General features: G+C 40.4%; 1 protein-coding gene across 1 annotated transcript; it reads left to right on the top strand.

Annotated features, from left to right (window-relative positions):
• Positions 1–11,669: 11,669 nt before the first annotated feature.
• On the top strand, positions 11,670–14,018 carry LOC131161584 (zinc finger protein ZAT10). Its single transcript, XM_058117430.1, has one exon. The coding sequence runs from the start codon at positions 13,075–13,077 to the stop codon at positions 13,786–13,788; it is 714 nt and encodes a 237-aa protein (XP_057973413.1). The 5' UTR covers positions 11,670–13,074; the 3' UTR covers positions 13,789–14,018.
• Positions 14,019–22,243: the final 8,225 nt, after the last annotated feature.

Raw genomic sequence — 22,243 nt, forward strand, 5'->3', positions numbered from 1 at the left:
CGTGTCTTGTCGAAGAGAAATTACTGTGAGGACTATTTTCAACGCCCGAAACACATCAACGAGGAGAAGGTGTACATCAACGAAACTCCTTCATTGACTGACGAGGAGATGTGGCTCGTCGACGAGGCGATGTGGACAAGAATTCTATAAAAGGGCAAGAATTCATTTTTCCCGCGAGGAACATGCAAGATTTCTCTCTCTCTCTCTCTCTCTCTCTCTCTCTCTCTCTCTCTCTCTCTCTCTCTCTCTCTCTCTCTCTCTTTCTCTAAACCCGTCCCCCTCTGTCTTCTCTCTAGGTTTTTGGCTCTATTCTTCGCCGGTTGGACAATTCGAAGTTGCCACTGTAACGACCTCAAAATTTATATAATTTTTTTTTTACTTAAATGTCTTTTCTATAAAATCTCAGACCTCAGATAGGCACTGAAGTATTTCTGTAAGTAATGGGCACCCCTATGCAGCGGAAAAACATAAATCATAGAACCACATATATACGTACAATACCAAATTCAGTATGTCTAGAACATAGATACATAATACTTCTCTTTTTAGTACCATCTACCCCAAAATATAACGCCCTGTACAAACTTACCCTATCAACAGGGCTACTAAGAAATCACTCTATCTGTGAGCTTGATCTACTTGGCCTAGCTGGCTCACCTAAAAAATGTTAAAGTAATAGGGTGAGATGACGCTCAGTAAGTGGAAATATACTATTATTAGTGTGTGGCGACAGATTCGTATAACTATAATAATAGTATTTAAAACTACATAATCTGACACATCTGTAAAACACATATATCACGTGTATAGTAGCTTAAAATATATGTATCATCTGAACTTTTTATCATTCAGACTACTAATATCATACTATATACAATAAAAGCTGTAAAACTGTATACATATACATATACATAACTATGCTTTTTCTCTGGGGCTTTGTATGTCATGATTTGACCCCTCATGAGAGGGTTGTGTGGCCCATAGGCGGGACTTCACCTGGTCGGCCCTCCAGGTAAGTCACTATACTCTACACTACCTTAGCCCAGCCAAACTGCATCCACTCTTAGGCTTAGGATTGACTACCTCGTCAAACTGGCCCCCTCAACCCAGCGAACTGGGGAGTTGCATCCTCTCCGAGCACAGTTGACGGTACCCACACACTATCTGAGATATGTGGTTGCACTCTATCGGTATTAGCAATGGTACCGTGCTCTATATTTTGTATCTATACTGTATCTGTTTGTAATCTTTCTATAGAGATCTGATACTATATATATATATATATATATATATATATATATATATATATACACTATTTTTACTGTTTTCATTATGTTTCCAAAATAACCATAACACTATTAATCTGTAGTATATATATTGTAATGTCTGTAGCATCTTGATGCTATCACTGTATAATCTGTCTGTACTTTCTTTTTGTATAATCTGAGTGTTATGGCATTTAGGAAAACATAACATTCTGTAAATACCATATATACTAATATGAATAAACATTTGTGTGTGTGTGTGTGTGTATATATATATATATACCTGTAAAACTATGTAAATAAAATTGTATGTGTATGTGTGTTTGTTAGCAAAATATCAATGAATATCTGGCTATATCTATATGTTCTGTATAACATAATATATTGGAAAACTGTATAAAATTCTACGTCAAATAATATCTACTCAAGCCACACTTACTTTAAAATCTTATATTCTGTAAAAAAACACTACATAATAATTGGTATACATGCAACTATAAAATTTCTATTAACATAATCAAATCTCCTAGCATAGCATATTTCCCTTACCTTAAATCTGAAAAACCTCTCACTGAACTTTGACCCTACACCCACACGGTTCTCCACTTAACACCCTGAAAATGACATCACCCAAATCAAAACATCAGTATTTTTCTGCATACAACATTTCCTATATCTGTAGGGAAAGCTTATTCTGAATAAAACACCTTACCTTGGATTTGGGATGAATTTCAAACCACTTCCACCAACGATCAACTCCAGTAGTTTTGTAGAGAACTTCGCCAGAGTGATCTCAGATTTTTGATCTGACGAGAAATGGAGCCGAGATCGAAGAGAGAAGGAGAGGGGTGCGTTTGAGAGAGAAAGAGAGAGAGAGAGAGAGAGAGAGAGAGAGAGAGAGAGAGGGTAATTTGCGCTAAAATTATGTCAAAAATCCAAATTTTCACTATTTATAGAGCCGGATTCGTTAACGAGACACATCACCTCGTCGACGAGTCCTGTACAAAGTTCATCGATGAACTTGCACTCTCGTTGACGAGTTTAAGTCTGCCTTAAACCCTGTCTCGGTATCTTCTCGTCGACGAGACTGGTCTTCTTTGACAAGATCTTGAAGAACCCTCATCAACAAATCCCCTACGTTCGTCGACGAGTTCTTGTTTAAATTTCTTGGGTTATTACTACCATGCTACTACTGGGAAGTTTCTCTTCATATCTGTAGGAGTAGATTGTTGGTAAGGCCAACTTGGTCACCATGCCAAAATTTTGGTAAGTTAGTTATTATAATATTTATTAAGTTATTTGAAATTTCTGGACCAAAGAAAGGTATTAGATGGGTTTATACTGAAGTTTTGTTAGGGAAAATGTAATTTCAAGGTGTTGAGTTGAGAACACCATGGATGCAGGATAGGTTAATTTGTGGGTTTTTCAGTAAGCTGGGTAAGGGAATAAACTAAGTGAGTATTTTTCATGAAATTATTTACCATATTGCAACATTTATTTTTAGAAATTATGTATGTATTAGTACAGTGTTTGGGAATACTGCAATTGATCAGGAAAATGAATTTTAATGTTATTTATCAGGAAATATGATTTCAGATCATGTTTTATGTTTAAAACATTATTCATATTTGTGTGGCACGAGTATAATTTTCAAGAAATTATATTATACCAGAATATTGTGAATTTCTCAAAATAAACATGTTTTCTTAGTTTTCAGGAAAACCATGAAAACAGTACGGGAACTATGTTTAAAGTATGGTATTTAAACAATATAGGGATTTGAAAACTATGTATGTTAAAATATGCAGGCATAAGGGCCGTGGTTTTATATGATATATTATACCGGCGTAAGGCCCGTGGTTTTACATAATATACTATGTCGACGTACACATGGTTTTACATATTATAATATGCCGACGCAAGGGCCGTGATTTACATGATATGTTATGCAAAAATTTATGAAAATATTATCATGACAGATATTATTATGAAACGACCATATATCATTATATGAAACTTACTATATGTTATCAAAACCCGGATGGTTTGATTTAGGCTTTCACGATGCACGGTACCGTAACTATATGTTCATGATCATGTATATGTTAGTGCTACCACATATTGTAAGGGAATGTAGGAGAACAGCAGTCGATGTGATTTCATGGTAGTGCAGGCGTCCCTCTAACAGTCCAGACCACGAGGGGCAGACCCATCATACTTACAAACTTATGTTGATCTAGCGTGGTCGACCAACCATTGCTAGGTTCCGCCTTCGGGCCACACAACTTAGTCATGTGGGGTAAGACATGATACGGCTAGCTATCCATCTAGGGTGTTATTTCATGTACAATTATATAAGATGATTTTCATGTATAGAAACTCAGTATGTTATACCATATTATGATAAATTATGTTTTATTCGGATATGATACAGACATTTTTATCATATATGATTGATGAATTGTTACATGTATAACATGATACTCATGTTACCGCACACTGATGTTAGTTTATTTCCCTTACTGAGAGGTGTCTCACCTCAGCATGACAAACAATTTTAGGAAATCCAGGCAGGAGGGCAGATAGAGCCTCGTAGCAGTAGGAGTGGAATGAGCTACTCTATCAGTACAGTAAGTGGACGAGCTAGGGTCAGATGGATTTTGGGTTTAGACCCTAGGAGCACTTTTTGGCCTTTTGTGGATGATTGTATATGGATGTATATTGTGGATTTAATATAACTCTGGTATGGTTTCTAGTGTATTATGGCATTTATATGATTTTATGTTTTCCGCTGCTTAGGTATCAGAGTTGTATGACAGGTATATCCCTAGTACACATGGGTCCAGGTTGATCATGTTTTATCAACTTAATAGGATATTAGGATTATTATCAACTTAATGGAATTTTTTTTATTTGATTAGATAGGTAGGTCGTTACAGTTTGGTATCAGAGCCTAGGTTGCTAGGTTCCGTAGACTATAGAGTGCTGAAAACAATACTAGAGTATAGGAAAAGGATTTAAGGTTTTGTTTTGCAGTTTGGAGGTAGGACTTCCGTAGTGGTTTCTGTGTCTATCTTGGGGTGACGATTTCAGGAAAGTCATAGTAAACTATTTTCGGGTTATGTTTTAAAGTGTAGGACTGAATCTTGAATTAAGAAAAGGATGTCAAGATAGGGGATTTTGGTTAGATGTGTAGATTATAAGAATAGGGTTCTTGAACCATGTTTATTCTCTTTTCAGGATGGACCCTAGAGGAGGTAGTGCCTATGCGAGCGGTAGTGATGGTGCAGGGCCCTCGAGTGCAAGCGAGACTGATTCAGATGTAGTATTACGCAGTATAGTTTAGTAGGTTATGGCAGAGATCGCTTGGAGCTCCAAAGAGCAGGGAGGCCCGTCTGCAGGCCATGGGTGTACAATAGAGAAATTCACCAGGATGAATCCTCCAGCATTTTCAGGAGGTGCTAATTTCGCAGTTGCCAAAAATTAGATGTAGGAGATTGAAAAGGTTGCAGTATTGTTGTGTACGGAGGAGCAGGGGGTCCTCTTCGCCACCTATAAATTGACAGGGGAGGCTGAGAGGTGGTGGACTGCTGTGAAACTCCTAGAGCAGCAAAGGACGACGTCGATAGCTATGTCATGGGACCGTTTAAAGAATTATTCTTTGATAGATATTTTCTAGCCACTATTAGAGAGGTTAAAGTGGAAGAGTTCCTAAATCTGAAACAGGGACAACAGTTAGTCCAGCAATATGCGGTGAGGTTCATAGAGCTGTCCCACTTTGCCCCGTATGTTGTTCCTGATGAAATAAAGAAAGCGAGATAGTTTGAAAGAGGATTGAGGCATGAAATATACAAGTAGGTAGTAGTGTTGAAGATATAGGATTTTGAGTTGGTCGATGGAGTAGATTTGGCTGAGGCTAGTGAGCGGATGGATGTAGAGGAGTAGGGATAGAAGAAAAGATCTATGCCTTTAGGCTTCCAGTAGGGATCTAGGCTGGGTCAGTGGAGAAGAGGAAACTATGGTAGAGGATAAAGGCAAGATACTGGAGGTCATGAGTTTCAGGCGGTGCAGTTTCCCTATTTGTCAGACTTATGGAAAGAGGCTCTTAGGAGAGTGTCAAGTGGGGAGAGCCATCTATTATTGCTACAGTAGGCAAGCACACTTGGTGTGAGATTTCCCTACACCACTTGGTACTGCTCCTGCTCCTAGACCATACCAGGGAGGCTATCAAGTGCCCCGTGGAGGCTAACAGAGGAATGTAGCTCTGGCGAGGGTCTATGCTTTGATGCCTAGAGATGCCGAGACCGCATGAGATGTCGTGATAGATACCTTTAATGTTTTATCATATCAAGTAATTTTTTTATTTGATTCAGGTGCCACCCACTCCTTTGTGTCCATGACCTATATTAAATTGTCTGGAAATGAGACTCAGTTATTAGATGTAGAGTTGTCAATTGCTACTCCAATAGGGTCAGTGGTGCAATGTTGTAGGGTTCTCACGGGTTATCTAATAGAAATTCAAAAAAAAGTACTACCAGCTGACCTTATTGTGCTCAATATGCATGGAATTGATGTAATACTAGGTATGGATTGGCTGGAAGCTAACTATGCTAATATTGACTGTCATATGAGAGAGGTGATATTAATACCACTGGGAAAGCAAGAATTCAGGTTTGTGGGATCGTAGGTGAGTTCCTCGTCACTGTTAATGTCAGCCATACAGGCGAGAAGATTACTCCTAGACGATTGTCAGGGGTTTATGGCTTTTGTAAAGGGGGTGTCAGAAAATGAGTTGAAGCTTGGCAGTACACTAGTGGTGAAGGAATTTTTAGATGTGTTTCTAGAAATTCTACCTGGGTTTCCTACCAACTACAAGGTAGATTTTGCTATTGATCTACTTCCTAGGACGACATCAATTTATAAAGCCCTTTATCGAATGGCTCCAGCGGAATTAGAAAAATTAAAGGATCAATTGTAGGATTTATTGAATAAAGGGTTTATTAGACCTAGTGTTTCGCCTTGGGGAGCACCAGTGTTATTCGTAAAAAATAAAAATGAGTCTATGAGAATGTATATTGATTACAGGGAGATAAACAAGGTAACTATTAAGAACATGTATCCTCTACCCCGCATATATGACTTATTTGATCAGTTTTAGGGCACACGGGTCTATTACAAGATCGATGTTCTAGTGAAAGTAAAAGCAGAAGATGTATCGAAGACAACTTTCAGGACTAAGTACGGGCATTATGAATTTCTAGTTATGCCATTGAGTTCGACGAATGCTCTTGTTGTATTCATGGATTTGATGAATAGAATCTTTCATCAGCATTTAGACCAGTTTGTTATAGTTTTTATTGATGACATACTGGTCTACTCGAGGAGCTTTGAGGAGCATGAGATGCATTTACAGCTAGTACTTCAGATGCTTAGGGAAAAGAAATTGTATGCCAAGTTTAGCAAATGTGAATTTTAGTTAGAGAAAGTGTCATTTTGGGGCATGTTATTTCAAGGGATGGTATTTTAGTGGATCATAGCAAGATTGAGGCAGTGTTGAATTGGGCCATGCCGAAGAATGTTCATGAAATTAGGAGTTTCTTGGGATTGGCAGGGTATTACCATCAGTTTGTATATGGGTTTTCAGTATTATCAGGGCCTCTCACTTGTCTGACTTGAAAGAATGTCAAGTTTGAATGGGATAATGATTGCGAGCAAAGCTTCCAAGAACTGAAACAGAGGCTTGTCACTGCACTAGTGTTGATAATTCCATTAGGGGGTGATGGTTATGTTATTTATAGTGACGCGTCTTTGAAAGGGCTCAGGTGTGTATTAATGCAGCTTGGTAGGGTTATAGCTTATGCCTCCAGACAGTTGAAAGAGTATGAAAAGAACTACCCTACCCACGATCTAGAATTAGCTACAGTGGTACACACGTTAAAGATTAGGAGGCATTACTTGTACAGTGAGAGATGCAAGATATTCTCCGATCACAAAAGTTTAAAGTACTTCTTCATGCAAAAGGAGTTAAATATATGGAAAATAAGATTGTTGGAACTTATTAAATATTATGACTGTACTATCAGTTACCACTCAGGGAAAGCAAACGTGGTAGCTAATGCTCTGAGCAGGAAATCAGTGGGACCAACACTGGTAGCTCTTGAGGTTCAGCATTCGATCTAGATGGATTTGGAGAGAATCGGTGTAGAACTGGTAAAAAGAGATCCTCGGGCATTTATTTCTAACCTGGTAGTGTAGCCTACTCTATAGGAAAGGATTAAGACCGCTCAAAGGGGTGAGGTAGAATTAGCAGAGCTGATAACTAAGGTCCAAGACAGACAAGAAGAGAAATTCAATATTTCTGATGATGGGGCCTTGAGGTTCTATTCCAAGTTATGTGTGCCTACAGATATAGACATCAGGAGGATGATCTTAGAAGAGGCTCATAGGTCCTTGTACACGGTTTATCTAGGTAATACTAAAATGTATAGGGATTTGCAAGAGTCTTACTAGTGGAGCGTCATAAAGAGGGAAATTTTTGAGTTTGTGCAGCAGTTTCTGACGTGCCAGCGGGTAAAAGCTGAGCAACAGAGGTCGTCGGGCCAGTTGTAGCTACTTTATATTCCACAGTGGAATTGGGATCATGTATCTATGGACTTCGTGATGGGTTTACCGCCGGCACCGCATGGTCAGAATGCTATTTGGGTGGTCGTTGATAGATTGACAAAGACCACTCACTTCATTCCTAGTAAAGTCAACTACTCCATGGACAAATTGATGAAATTATATATTTAGGAGATAATACGATCACATGGTGTGTCAATGTCTATAGTATCAGACCGAGACCCACGTCTCATGTCACAATTTTGGAGGAGCTTGCAGGAGGCTCTGGGGTCTTAGTTATCTTTCAGTACGACGTTTCATCCTCAGACGAATGGCCAGACTGAGAGGGGGATTCATATATTAGAAGATATGTTGCGGGTGTGCATGCTGGATTTTGGGGGTAGTTGGACCTAGTATATGCCACTAGTATAGTTTGTATACAATAACAGCTACCAGGCTAGCATCAACAGGGCACCTTATGAGGCGCTCTATGGTAAGAGATGTTGTTCTCCTCTATATTGGGATAAGATAGTTGAGAGACGAGTGTTGGGACCAAAACTAGTGTAGCAAGCCTATGACAAAGTTCGGTTCATTAAAGAAAGAATCTGTGCAGCTCAGAGTCGGTAGAAGAGCTATGCCGATACTCACTGCCGAAAGTTGGAATTTGAAGTTGGGGACCGTGTGTTTTTGAAGATAACACCATTGAAGGGAGTTATAAGGTTTGGAAGGAAGGTAAGTTGAGCCCTAAGTTCATTGGCCCTTTTGAGATACTTGAAAGAGTGGAGTCAGTTGTCTACCGGTTAACTTTACCACCAGATTTTTTCAGAATGCATGACGTATTTCATGTTTCCATGTTGAGGAAATACATCCCAGATTCCTCTCACGTGATCAGTTATGTAGAGTTAGAGTTCAAAGATTCACTAGCTTATGAGGAGATACCGACGCAAGTTTTAGACAGAAAAGAATAGGAATTGCGCAGTAGAAAAGTTCCTTTAGTAAAATTCTTGTGGAGAAATCACGCGATGGAAGAATCCTCTTGGGAGTTGGAAGAAGAAATATGACGGAAATAACCGCACTTATTCAGTGGAGATCAGCACTAGGTGTACGAGTAAAGTAAATGTACTATGGTTTAATTTTATGAAAAGCAAGATGATATATGTGTGAGTAGTATTGTAGGTTATAGAATAAATAATATTTTGGTTTTGGGAGAATTTTTCTTTTATGTATATATTGTAATGTCCTAGGACCCTGTATGTAACTACGGTATTCCTCCACTACAAGTGAGGGTAAGTAATAAAATAAATAGCTAATTTTCTTTAAGGGATGTTGTATAGTTCAGATAATAAATTTTGAGGATGAAATTTCATAAGGAGGGGAGAATGTAGAGACCTGAGGAATTTTGGTAATTAAATAATAAGAGAAAAAGAAATTCTAAGGGGTTTTTAGCAGGGTCTCGTCGACGCGTGTAGAAGTGCTCATCAACGAGCAGGGTTCTCGAGCTCATTGACGGGGACGTGTGTCTCATTGACAAGAAATTACTGAGATGACTGTTTTCAGAGGCTTAAACTCGTTAAGGAGGAGAAGGTGTTTGTCGACGAGGCCACGTGGACAAGCATTCTATAAAAGGGCAAGAATTCATTTTTCCTGCGAGGAACATGCAAGATTTCTCTCTCTCTCTCTCTCTCTCTCTCTCTCTCTCTCTCTCTCTCTCTCTCTCTCTCTCTCTCTCTCTAAATCTGTCCCTCTCTGCCTTCTCTCTAGGTTTTTGGCATAGTTTTTCGCCGGTTCGACGATCCAAAGCCGCCACGCTACTCAACAAGGTGATAGTTTTTGGCATAGAATTATTTATTTTAAAGTATTAGTGATGGTTTAAAATTCGTCACTAATAACACCACTACAAAGTATTAGTGAGGGTTTTCAAGCATCACTAATAACACCACTACAAAGTATTAGTGACGATTTAAAAATCGTTATTAAAGCTCAAGTATTAGAAACGGTTTTCAAACCATCACTAAGAGTCCATTATTAGTAACAATTTTTACACCGTCACTAATAGCTCTCCCGTGAGCATTAGTGACAGTTAAGTAACTGTCACTAATAATGGCCTATTAGTGACGGTTTGAAAACCGTTACTAATACTTAGGTTTTAGTGACAATTTTGAACTGAGAAAATGTAGAATTTATAGTAACGGTCGTAGGCTATTAGTGACGGCTTTCTTCCGTCACTAATACTCCACTATTAAAAAAGATTTGTATAATTCGTCACTAATAAGTATTTGTCACAGCATATTTAGTGACAAATTGGAAATCGTCACTAATAATGACAAAACATTCACTAATAAATATTATTGACGATTTTGGATATTTAGTGACAGTTTAAAATCGTCACTAATAATCTTGTTTTTTGTAGTGAATGGCACCCTGTTTCATTCTATCCAATTCAATAGCTTAAATTTCAACATTCTCAGTTGCACCATGTGCAACTTTGAATACGGTTAATTAATTTTGAAAACTTTTTTAAAAATGTAGATTAGGGTTTTGTTACAGATATAGGATGGAGGGCAGAGAGATCAAGAAAATTTTAATAAGGAGTTGGAAAGAGAAAAAGAGAGAGAGAATTTTGTTTGCTTTGATTTTTTGTTACAAAATTTAGTACAAGGAGGCATTTTACACCATTGATTTAAAAATTGCATATTAAAATATGTTACAGTAATAGTTGTATCTACACAAAGTCAAAGCATGATTTAATTTACTGTCCATAATACTTTTGGAGATCTAAATATTCATATAACATTTTACAATATTTAGTAGGTTTTGAATTTTTTTTTATTACATAAGAATTTCAGCTATCAACGAGCCATTTGGACCCCTTGGTGCGGCACCAAACTTACGGATCAGTGTCCTCCGCCCCCAGGTCTCGCTGATTAAGGTAAAATCCAGATGTAGATACGGCTTCTGTGCATCAGTTGGATGTTCGCCCAACCCAACCTCCGGGACACATCTCTATTACCATCTACGGTTCCCGCTAACTCATAGAGAACTCTCACCATCTACGATCCTCGCTGACTTAGTAGGTTTTGAATCTTAATTTAATGTTTGATATGCAGTAATAAAATGTATAGATTAGGAGCAAAATGGAACAAGAACTTATGCAAAAAAGTGTCAAATTTTAAAAATCAATTCTATTTCATTCCATTCTATTATTAAATGTTAAGGAAATGGTAAATGTACATATCATTCTTTGTAAGTATTTCTCTACCTATTTAGATAAACTATTTCTCAAAATATGCTTACATTTTGTCTTAATACAAAATATTATTAATAAAGTTGAGCACATGGCGACCATGTGCACAATCCTTAATAAAGTTGTTATACTTTGACAAGTAATAAGTGAAGTTTTGTTATTTTTAATAAATAATAGAAAATTTATGTAAATAAATTAAATTTAAAAATTTCAAATTATGATTATTTCGTTAAATGATTTATTTAACAATTAATTAATATAAAATATAAAAAAAAATTAAAGCAAATTAGACACTGATAAGTTTTTTATAAAAAAAATAATTTAAAAATATTAAAAATTGTGTAAATTTCTTTTATCTACTATACTAACTATGAGCACATGCTACATGCATACTTTATTATTATTTTTGAATTTATTACTTTAATTTTTTAATTTGATTAATTTTTAGAAAAAAAAAAAAGAAATGATTGATTAAACATATAATGAAAGTGTAAAAACACTTGATTAAAAATTTTGAAATAAAAAAATTTAAATTACTTATATGCATTCATGATTTATAAATATTATAATTATAAGCTAGATAACTTCTACATTAAAGATGAAACTTCTCACAATTGACAAAAGGGATAAGAATAAAATTATAACACTAAATTATAATCCCTCTCTCTCTCTCTCTCTCTCTCTCTCTCTCTCTAAGCAAAGGGCACGTGGGAGTGAAAAGGGTTGAGGCGTTTGACAAGTGGGTAAGCGAAATCTACAGCGGCCCATGCCAACTGCCATGTGTACAAACATCTTTCCTTTACGTTCTGCTCTTTCCATCCCCAAAACGCGCCAAAGGTAAATATATATAAATATATATATATATAAATATATTTATATCTATAAATCTATGGAACTGATGGAAGAAGGAGATACGTGCGTTGTATATGCATGGATGCCCCTGGGTTCGGCGCATCTCATCTCGTATCTCCAAGGTGCATGCACGCTGCCGCCTTCCTGTCACCACATACCCCTCCCCACGCCATACACTATTGATCAAACAGGTCGATCCATTATATGTGCATTCATTTTTTAATTGGTAATTAATTAAATTGGCGGGGTGGAGGCGGTAGCGGTGGCTGCAGCAGAGGGCCGCGCCGCCCTGGACTTCCCTCGAACCTTCTTTATGTTTTACCCACGAAGCGCGTAGCTGGGTCTGGCCGACTAGGTTGCTGTTTCAGACTTCCAAAGTGGAACGTACTCCCCTATTGACTTTGAATTAGTCTTTTTCTTTCCTTTCCTTTTCCATTTTACAGCAACAGTATATTAATTATATATATATATATATGTAAAATCTTAAATCTTAAATATAATTCTCCTAAATAGTTAGTTGATCAGTCCTGACTGTCTTTCCCCAAATGCACCGAAAGTCGCATCAACCCCCCCCCCCCCCCACGTCACCAGTGACCTTGTCTGTGTGTGTGAGAGAGAGAGAAAAGAAGTACCACTACTCTTCCACTTACTTGGTATACCCTACTTCAATTCTTTGGTTCTTCCCCATCTCTCTCTCTCTCTCTCTCTCTCTCTCTCTCTCTCTCATATATGCCTACCCCCACTTTGACTCACCCCCCTCCCTCTCCCCTTCAACTTGGCACTCTATTATAACAAAAATAAAACAAATAAATAAAATACCAAGAAAGAATATTCAACGCCCAACCAAAAACCTCTACGTACGACCCCCCTACCCCCTTCTCTTCCTCCAAGCTCTTTCCTATCACCCTCAGTACACGCCCTCACTTTCCTTCTACTTGTCACGCAACTTCCCACCTCCACCTCCACCCACCCTCCTCCCTTTTATAAGCACAACCCCCTCACTCTCACTACTCCCCATCTTCACAATTAACACCTCTCTCGCTCTCTCTCTCTGATCATCAACTATCTTCAGTTCTTGAGTACGTAGAATTAAAAGAAGAAGAAGAATCAGAAATGGCTCTGGAAGCTCTCAACTCTCCTACCGCAACAGCCCCTTCTTTCCACTACGACGACGCCAACCTCCACTACTGCCTCCAAGAGCCATGGGCCAAGCGCAAGCGCTCCAAGCGCCCCCAACCTCCCCCCACCGAGGAGGAGTACCTTGCCCTCTGCCTCATCATGCTAGCTCGTGGCAGCGCTGCTTCCTCCGTCCCCGCCCCCGCTACTCCCGTCGAATCCCAACGCAATACATCCCCTCCGAAGCTCGCGTACAAGTGTTCTGTCTGCCATAAGGCCTTCGCCTCCTACCAGGCTCTCGGCGGACACAAGGCCAGCCACCGCAAACTAGCCGCCCTCGACGACCAATCCACCTCCACCGCCACCACCACCACCGCCAACTCCGCCGGCTCCCTCAGGACCCACGAGTGCTCCATCTGCCACAAGTCCTTCCCCACCGGTCAAGCCCTCGGCGGTCACAAGCGCTGCCACTACGAAGGCGTCGTTGGCGGCGGAACCACAGCCACGGCCGCCACCAGGTCCGGCGTCACCTCCTCCGAAGACGTCGGCTCCTCCAACAGCCACCGCAACTTCGACCTCAACCTCCCCGCCTTCCCAGACTTCTGGCCGAGAACCCACTTCTCCGGTGACGATGAAGTCGAGAGCCCCCTGCCCACCAAGAAGCCCCGCCTCGTGCTTTCGGCGGCGCCGAAAATCGAGACATCTCAATAACAATATCAACATATCATCTTAATTAGGAATTTGTCGGACTTTTAGGAAAAATATAATTGAGATTTGAGACTTGCGATCTCATCTCTCGTTCTTTATTATTATTTTTTTAATTTCCTTTTTTTTTTTTGATTTCTTGGTTCTGTAAATACAAATTCAGAACTCTTTTTTCTCAGATGTGATGATATTATTTTAATTATATTCGATTCAATATATTCGATTGAATTTCATAATTTGAAGAATTCAAAGAGCCAGAAATAATCATAGGCCGACATCTAAAGTGCGCCGCGTGGACTGTGAAAAGCTTAAACTGCACACCGATCGGCCACAGGTATCGGTGCCGCGAATATTGCAGTTGCCGCGTGCAGGCGTTGGCGTTGAGTTGGGTGGGACCCAGCTCCGCTTGCTCTGATGGTGGAGTAAGTGACGCTGTCTTAACTGTGCACGCCCATGTGCACGTTAGCAGCCATGGCCAGCCCAACTAATTCATCAACTAATTAATTAATTAATAATCACATTTAATATTTATTTTTAAACAAATTTTAATTATCTTGGTTAGTTGGTGTAGGTGGATAAGAAGGTAGGCATGCCACGCGTTCGCTACGTGGGATTGGTTAGGCTGACACGTATTCACATGCACGTGTTGCATGTGACTTTATTTTATTTTATTTATTTATTTATTAAAAAATGTCATTAACAATGGGCAGCTCAACTTGGGTGTCCTGGATTTAATCACGTTTCGGGTACCACGCCTTGCATGCTGAGTGTGGGTAGGACTGTTTGGCTTTTATTATAAGGTTTATGCCATCATTAAGATAAAACAAGTACATCTAAATTATTATATAATATTAATTAATAAAAAATAATGCTGATAATAATATTAACAAATAATAATAACGTGCAATAAATCAATCAAATTCACCAAAAACATTTTTTTTTTTTTTACGTGTTGACTATAGGCCCGGCTAGTGTAGGCGTGGGATTAATTTCGTGTGTAAACCTAGGAAACTTGGCGTATTCTTCCAAAAGAAAAGCAATATTTTTTAAAATGGAAATCAATGAGAGACAACTATATTTTGTTGATCTTATTGATCATATCTCGTTTTGATAATTACAAATATCTTCGTATTTAATCTATGCCCTGAGTTTGTGTACAGGATCACTCTACACATGAAATGAAAAAGAATCATATCACTTGGTGGCATAAGGTGACTTTGAGGAAATAAAGACCAAATTGTTTATATTTGTATTTTATGTTTAAATTAATTTGAGTCTGTAATAATCAAAGAGTTATAATAATTAATACGCTGCATGCATGATAGGACTTTAAACTCAATAACCTTAGATCGACCCTAAGTCCCTACACATCACTTGCACAAACCCCCTCTATTTTACAAATTATAATTATGCAAATAGAGGCAAACTATACTCAAAATCAGGACCTAAAAATAATAATTGAAAGTCACTTAATCGACTGAACTCAGCTGTGTATATTCAACTCAATCGATCGAACCATTCAGGGTCAATAGTTTGACTAAAGTTTAGTCGACCGAATGTTTTTTAATATATCTTCCACAGTCGACCGAACTGGCATGTATCTGGCCTCCAACGATTTAGCCGACCGAATGTTCAGTTCATTTATGATTGAGTCGACCGAACCATATAAATAGTAGACTGAATTTCAAATATAGTCGACCGAACCTTAAATGGTTTCAAAATCTCCTTAATTGAGTCGACTATATCTATAGTTCGAAAGTGCATCGATCAACTGTACTTATCAATATAGCCGACCAAACTTAAAATACAGTTGATCGAAACTTTCAAGTTGTCATATTTTTTAACCACAGTAACTGAGGTTAATTAAGAGTAAATTGGATTAAAAGCTTATTAAACAATTTTAACAATTTCCTCTATGTCTTAATGGTAAATTTTTTGGTAGAGGCTATATATATACTCTAATTTACAAAGATTAAGATTTAATTAGTTCTTTGATTAAGAAAATTTCTCTCTAAAATTCTTTAAGCTATACATCCTTATACAAGCCTACATACCTCACTGCAAAATCATATTGAGTGAGAGTATTTTGAGATTACCTACATTTCTATTGCAAGCTTATACTCTCTTGTTTGTGATTATTTGTTGATTTTAAAGAGGTTTAAGCGCAAAAGTTTTTCCCCATTGATTTAATCCATAAATTTATTTTGTAAGAAAACTTTTATAAGCTTGTAAGTCTTCGCATTTTTATTGCAAGACTCTTGAACTTGTCTTGTGTTTTTCTTTGAAGAAAATATTTTTGACAAACTTGTGTTCTAAATATCTCTTGTGCTTGAGTTTCTAGAAATCTTTTTGAGATATTTGATTATACTTTTGAAATCTTTGAAATCTTATGAGTGATTGATATATTTATATATATTGTTTCAAAGATATTATCTTAGCACACTTTTACACTTTGATTGCCACACTGAGATTATCTTGAGAGTTGTAATATTGTTTTCACTAAGCTTATAGATCTTATCATTTTGAAGTGCATTGGTTATATTGCGGGATAAAAATAGTAGGGATGCTCCTTCGACTCCTGTTGACCTGAAAGAGGAAGAAAAGAAAGGCTTGGAGGACCCGGGGTGTACTCCGGGGGATCACTCCGATACCTAAGTAAGAGGAATACTTCTAGAGAGGCTGAATGCAACAGTATAGTTGTGTTAAATGACTTACCTTTGCCTTTTCTCCAAATCCCTTCTTATAGAGGCTTGAGTTGACCGCCGGTTGGCTCAGATTTATTGCACGGGGGCGTGAATCGCTCTCCTACAATAAGTGCGTGCGCCTATTACTCGGTTATTAAGGGCATTGGCATGAATCTCTCCTCCTCTTTATTGGGTCGGAGCTAATCACTCGTCAGAATGTCAGATCCGGAGAAAGTACGAGATAGGTGTTGACCTGCCCTCATTAGCTAGATTATTATGGGCATATCAGTTGTCCTCCCCTCAGTTTCAAATTTCTGGATAGAATTTTGAATAATGGTTTTGTCCGCATCTTTCCCTTTAGAGGGTTTAACACTTCATTGTGTTCCCCTCTCTTTTTGGCAGAATAGCTGAGCAGCTCGTACCTAGCTGTTCGTGCCGAGGTGCTTATGCCGAGTTGTTCGTGCTGAGCTGTTAGCCGAGCTCCTCGTGCCGAACTGTTTTGCCGAGCTGCTCGTGCCAAGCTTTTTTATCCGAGCTCTTTGAAGAGTTGCTCGGGCCGAGCTGTTTTGCCGAGCTGTCTTGCCGAGGTGTTTGTGCTGAGCTGCTTCATCCGAGCTCTTTGATGAGTTTCCCGAGCCGAGCTGTTTGTGCCGAGCTACTTCGTCCGAGATCTTTGAAGAGTTGCCCAAGCCGAGCTGTTTCGTCCGAGCTCTTTGAAGAGTTGCTCAGGACGAGCTGTTTGTGCAAAGCTTTTTATCCGACCTCTTCGAAGAGTTACTCGGGTCGAGCTGTTTTGTCGAGCTGTCTTGCTGAGCCGTTTGTGCCGAGCTGCTTCGTTCGAGATCTTTGAAGAGTTGCCCGGGCCAAGCTATTTCGTCCGAGCTCTTTGAAGAGTTGTTCGGGCCGAGCTGGCGCATGGAGGGAAATTGACCGAGTTGTCCGACCTTTTCCTTAGAGTGAAGCTTGGACGACCTGTCACATAGAGGGAATTTTTTCGACCTGTCCCACGGAGGGAAATTGGTCGAGTTATCTGACCTGTGCCATGAGAGTAGATATACCGACCCGTTCGACTTGCTCTATGAAGTGGATTTGGTCGACCTGTCCCATGGAGGGAAATTTTACCACCGAGCTTATCTGCTTGGCTGTTTTGGCCTTATCAGTCATGCTCTTTATTTGGGCCTTTGTGTCTATTAAGGTGTGCTCATCGACTGGGCTATTGTGGCCTCACGAGTTGTGCTCGTCAGTTTGCCCAATCCGCCTGATGAGTCGTGCTCATCTGTTGGGCTATTCTGGCCTCATGAGTCGTGCTCGTCAGTTTGGCCTTTCCGCCTAATGAGTTGTGCTCATCTGCTGGGCTGTTCTGACCTCACGAGTTGTGCTCTCGTCAATTTGGCCTATCCGCCTGATGAATCGTGCTCATCTGTTAGGCTGTTCTGGCCTCACGAGTCGTGCTCGTCAGTTTAGCCTTTCCACCTGATGAGTCCTGCTCATCTGCTAGGCTGTTCTGGCCTCACGAGTCGTGCTCGCCTTTTGCTTGTTTCACCTTTCCGAGGTGTCGTCGCACGCTTCTGTCCTGCAAAAGATAGATAAAAGAAGGTTTTAAATGCATTCTACCTCGGGAAGTGGTTGGAGGAAACGTTCTCATTTATGGTCATCCGTCTAACGTTGTGTCCGAGGCAATGTGGTCTTTCCGAGGCACCGTTTGTCCTTGGGAAGCCGTGGCTGTGCATTTGTCAGAGATTTTCTATGTCCTTTTTCTCCCTTGAGACGCAATCCTTTTTGTAGATGGAAATGCTTGAGATTCCCTCCACAGGGATTCGTGCCCTCCTCTCTTTATAAAGGCCAGGGGACTCCTTCATTCTGCACTCATCTTCAGTTTGAGTGGGGACTCCTTCCTTCTCGTCTCTTCTTCATTCGATGGGCCCCCTTTTGGTGTTAGGTACGTTCTCCCTCTCTACTGCATTTTTGTTTTGTTGTTCTTCATGTTCTTCGTTGTTTTTGCATTAACTGTGTATGTTTGATCTTTTCTTGTAAGATGGCCTTACTGTTTGTGTGTAGAATTTTACTGTCTTGATCTGTCTTGGCATCTTTTCTTCTTTGTTTTTGCTGTTGCTTGCCTGTTTGATCCTTAGGTATAGGTATTGTTTTGTTCACGCCTTGTTTTTCCTATGGAGTCTTTCTCACAGCCTTTGAGGGTTCTTACTACAGTTCGGAGCGCTCGTTGTGACCTCACCTCCTCCGACTTGCAGAATGTTTGTTACTTTTTTTCCATACCATCGAGTATTACTGTTAGGTTGCCATTTGCTTCCAAGTCAGCTTTTGATCCAGGCTCCAAGGAGCTCTGTCTCTATACAGATTATCTAGATTTGGGTCTTAGGCTCCCTGTTCCCCCTTTCGTCTCTAGCGTATTACATTTTTACTGCATAGCACCTTCCTAACTTGTCCCGAACTCTTATCTTTCGCTCACCTATTTTTCCGTCCTTTTGCTCCGCTTGGGCTACCAGCCTACGGTTCCTCTTTTTAGAAGTTGTTTCCAGATGCGATCCCATTCTGCTGAGAAGGAGCTATATTATTTCAACTCTCTAGCCGGGTATAAACTTTTTTCACCAGGCAGTTCTTCCATCCATAACTGGAAGTCTCGTTACTTCTTCGCCTCGGGAGAGTTGAATTACAGGGGCTCTATGGTCTGGTCTTCTCCTCTTGATGGTAACGTTGTCTATCCCTTTTCCCCCTTCTTTTGCAGGGTTTACTTAGTAGGTTATCCGCTGACTCATCTTTTCTCCTCTCACCCTTTTTCCTTTGTAGTTCGGGTACACCACCTTCTTCCCAGACTTTCTCCCGAAGAGCAGGCCATCTTGAAAGAACTTCGTGTCCTTGGTAAACAGGGTATTATCCCTCATGAGGAGCTGCTCCAAAAGCGTGTCCTCGTGTAGTGGGGGATCAGCCCCGTTTCCTCAAGTCTTTCCTCACCCCTGATTTCGTATATATATATATATATATATATATATATATATATATATATGTGTGTGTGTGTGTGTGTGTGTGTGTGTGTGTGTGTGTGTTTGGATATTGTCCCTATTGTTGGTGTTTTTACTCCTTTTCTCTTTTATCCTTGCAGATATGGACTTCACAAGGCATGAATCTCTCATGGGAGAAGCCAGGAAGAAGAGGAGGGAGATCGAAGGAGAGTCCTCACAAAGGGAAGCACCTGCCGTAGGTGATTCGGGCACCCTTACTGATGAAGTCAATGCTGCTCCTCCTCCGACCCCGTAGGCTCATATTGAGGCGATTTTTCACAAACCGACCCACTCTGCCTCTACTCTCCGTCGGGTTGTACACGCTGAGGATTTTGTGTAAGCCCAGTGCACCCTTCCTGACGCTCTTTCAGCGAAGATCTGCCACACCTCATACCAGGTATCTATTTTTTAGGTGGCTTTATTCTTCTCGCCTTATACATAGTCTTGTTGACTGTTCCCTACTTTGTATTCTTCCGCAGTTGGCAACGATGGCTCTAGCCCAGGAGGAAAAGGTTGCCGAGATGTATCGGCAGACCCTCGATGCCCAGCAGAAGTATGTTGTTGCTCAGAATGAACTGCGCGAGGCTGAGGTCTGTGAGCGGGCTCTACAAGCTGAGGTCGAAGTGCCTTCGTAGGGAGGAACTACCTGGCACAGAAGCTACTGCTGCTGCTACTGCATCCCGAACTACAGTAAAGGAGTATAAGGACTCCAACCAGTTCATCATTGATACCTCTAAAGCTTACCGGGTGGGATTCAAGAGGTGCCGGGATTAAGTCAAGACCAAACATCCTGAGCTTCCGCTGGACGGTGTGAACTCTCATGGTTATGGCAATGAAAGTCATGAGTCCATGGAAGATCTGGAGGAGGATGAGGAAGGGGAGGAGGAAGTTGGAGAGGGGAGTAAAGCTAACTAGTCTGCAGGAACCAAACTTGTAATATGAATTTTTCAACTTTATTGACATAGTACAACTATTGTAATTGGTACTTTTATTACTGCAATGTAAGAAGCACTTTTTAGGAATAGTATTTTTTTAACATATCCGAGTTCCATGTGTTCTTAATCTCTTTCCCCCCTACATCTTCCAACTTGTATGTCCCTGGCTTTATCTCGTTTGTGACTCTATATGGACCCTCCCAATTTGGATTTAACTTGTGCGACCCTGAATCCAATGGGTTATTTCGCGTCTTCCTCAGGACTAATTCTCCTGGCCGAAAATTCTGTACTTTGACACGATTGTTGTAATACTTTGCTACCTTCTGCCGGTACGCTGCAACTTTTAAACTCGCATGATCCTGTCTCTCTTTCAGCAGGACTATTTCTGATCTGACTTCTTCATCGTTGGTCTGCTCGTTGAAGTATTGCCTTCACCAAGAGAGCATCCTTACCTCTGCTGGGATGACCACCTCTGCACCAAAGACAAGCATAAAAGGGGTTTCCCCTATTGCTGCTCTCTTGGTGGTGTGGTACGCCCATATTAATGAAGGGAGTTCCTCTACCCATCTACCTTGCATGGACTCGAGTCGCGTCCTCAGTCCGTGTAGTATCGTCCGATTCATGTTCTCTACCTGTCCATTACTCTGGGGGTGGGCCACTGACGCGAATAGGAGCTTAATAGACAGGTCCGAACAGAACTTTTTGAAGCATTCGTTGTCAAACTGCCTCCCGTGGTCTGTAACTATCGCCCAGGGGATGCCATAACGGTAAACCAATGATGTCCAGACGAAGCGCGTAATGTTCCACTCTGTTATCGTGGCTAGAGGTTCAGTCTCTACCCACTTAGTGAAATAATCTATTGCTACCAACAAAAACTTTCTTTGACCAGTCGTCTGCGGTAGAGGTCTGAGGATGTCTATTCCCCACTATGCGAAGGGGCAGGGACTGGTTAGAGGGAAAAGTAGATTAGAGGGTACATGTGGTACAGCCGCACATTGTTGACATCTGTCGCATCTCTTGACGAGCTCAACCACGTCTTTCTTCTTTGTAAGCCAGTAAAACCCTTGCCGCATGACTTTGTGGGCTAGGGCCCTACTGGCCAGGTGGTTTCCGCATACTCCTTCGTGGATTTCCCTTAGTACGTACATCCCTTCTTCATCGTTTAGACAACGAAGGTAGGGCAGTGTTAGAGATCGTCTGTATAGCTCCCAACCTATCAACGTATACCTTGCTGCTTTCCTTCTCACTCTCCGAGCTTCCTTGTTGTCTTCTGGTAAGGATCCGTCCTGGAGAAATAGGAACAAAGGGGCCCTCCAATCATTCTTGTTGATTTCGGACTCTACTGAGTTAACTTTTTCTTCCTCGTATGAGGGTTTCCCTATTCGCTCTAGATAAATAGCATCTTTACATTCCGCACCGGTCGCTGAGGCCAATTTTGTGAGTGCATCGGCTTTTTTTTTTTTCTGCCCTTGGTACGTGTTCTACATCGAACTGAACAAATGCTTTCTCGTATTCTTAGGCCTTAAGGAGATATTTCTTCATTCTTGGATCCCTAGCTTCAAATTCTCCTTTCAGCTGCTCTACCATCAGTTGAGAATCACTCAATACCTTGATCTGTGCCACCCCTAATGCATTTGCCAAGTGTAGACCTGCTAACAAAGCTTCATATTCTGCATCATTGTTGGCTGCTGTAAACTCAAGCTTCAGTGCGAAAAGAGTTTCGCTGCCATCTGGGGCCGAAAGGATGAATCCAACTCCCCCTCCAGCAGCGTTAGATGATCCATCAACATGTAGTGTCCATACGTCTGGCTTAGTGGATGAGTCG

The sequence above is a fragment of the Malania oleifera genome, chromosome 8 (assembly GCF_029873635.1).
Source record: "Malania oleifera isolate guangnan ecotype guangnan chromosome 8, ASM2987363v1, whole genome shotgun sequence".
In the NCBI taxonomy this organism is placed as follows: Eukaryota; Viridiplantae; Streptophyta; class Magnoliopsida; order Santalales; family Ximeniaceae; genus Malania; species Malania oleifera.

Coding starts and splice junctions, on each gene's coding strand:
- LOC131161584 (XM_058117430.1), top strand. CDS start 13,075: ATGGCTCTGGAAGCTCTCAACTCTCCTACCGCAACAGCCCCTTCTTTC.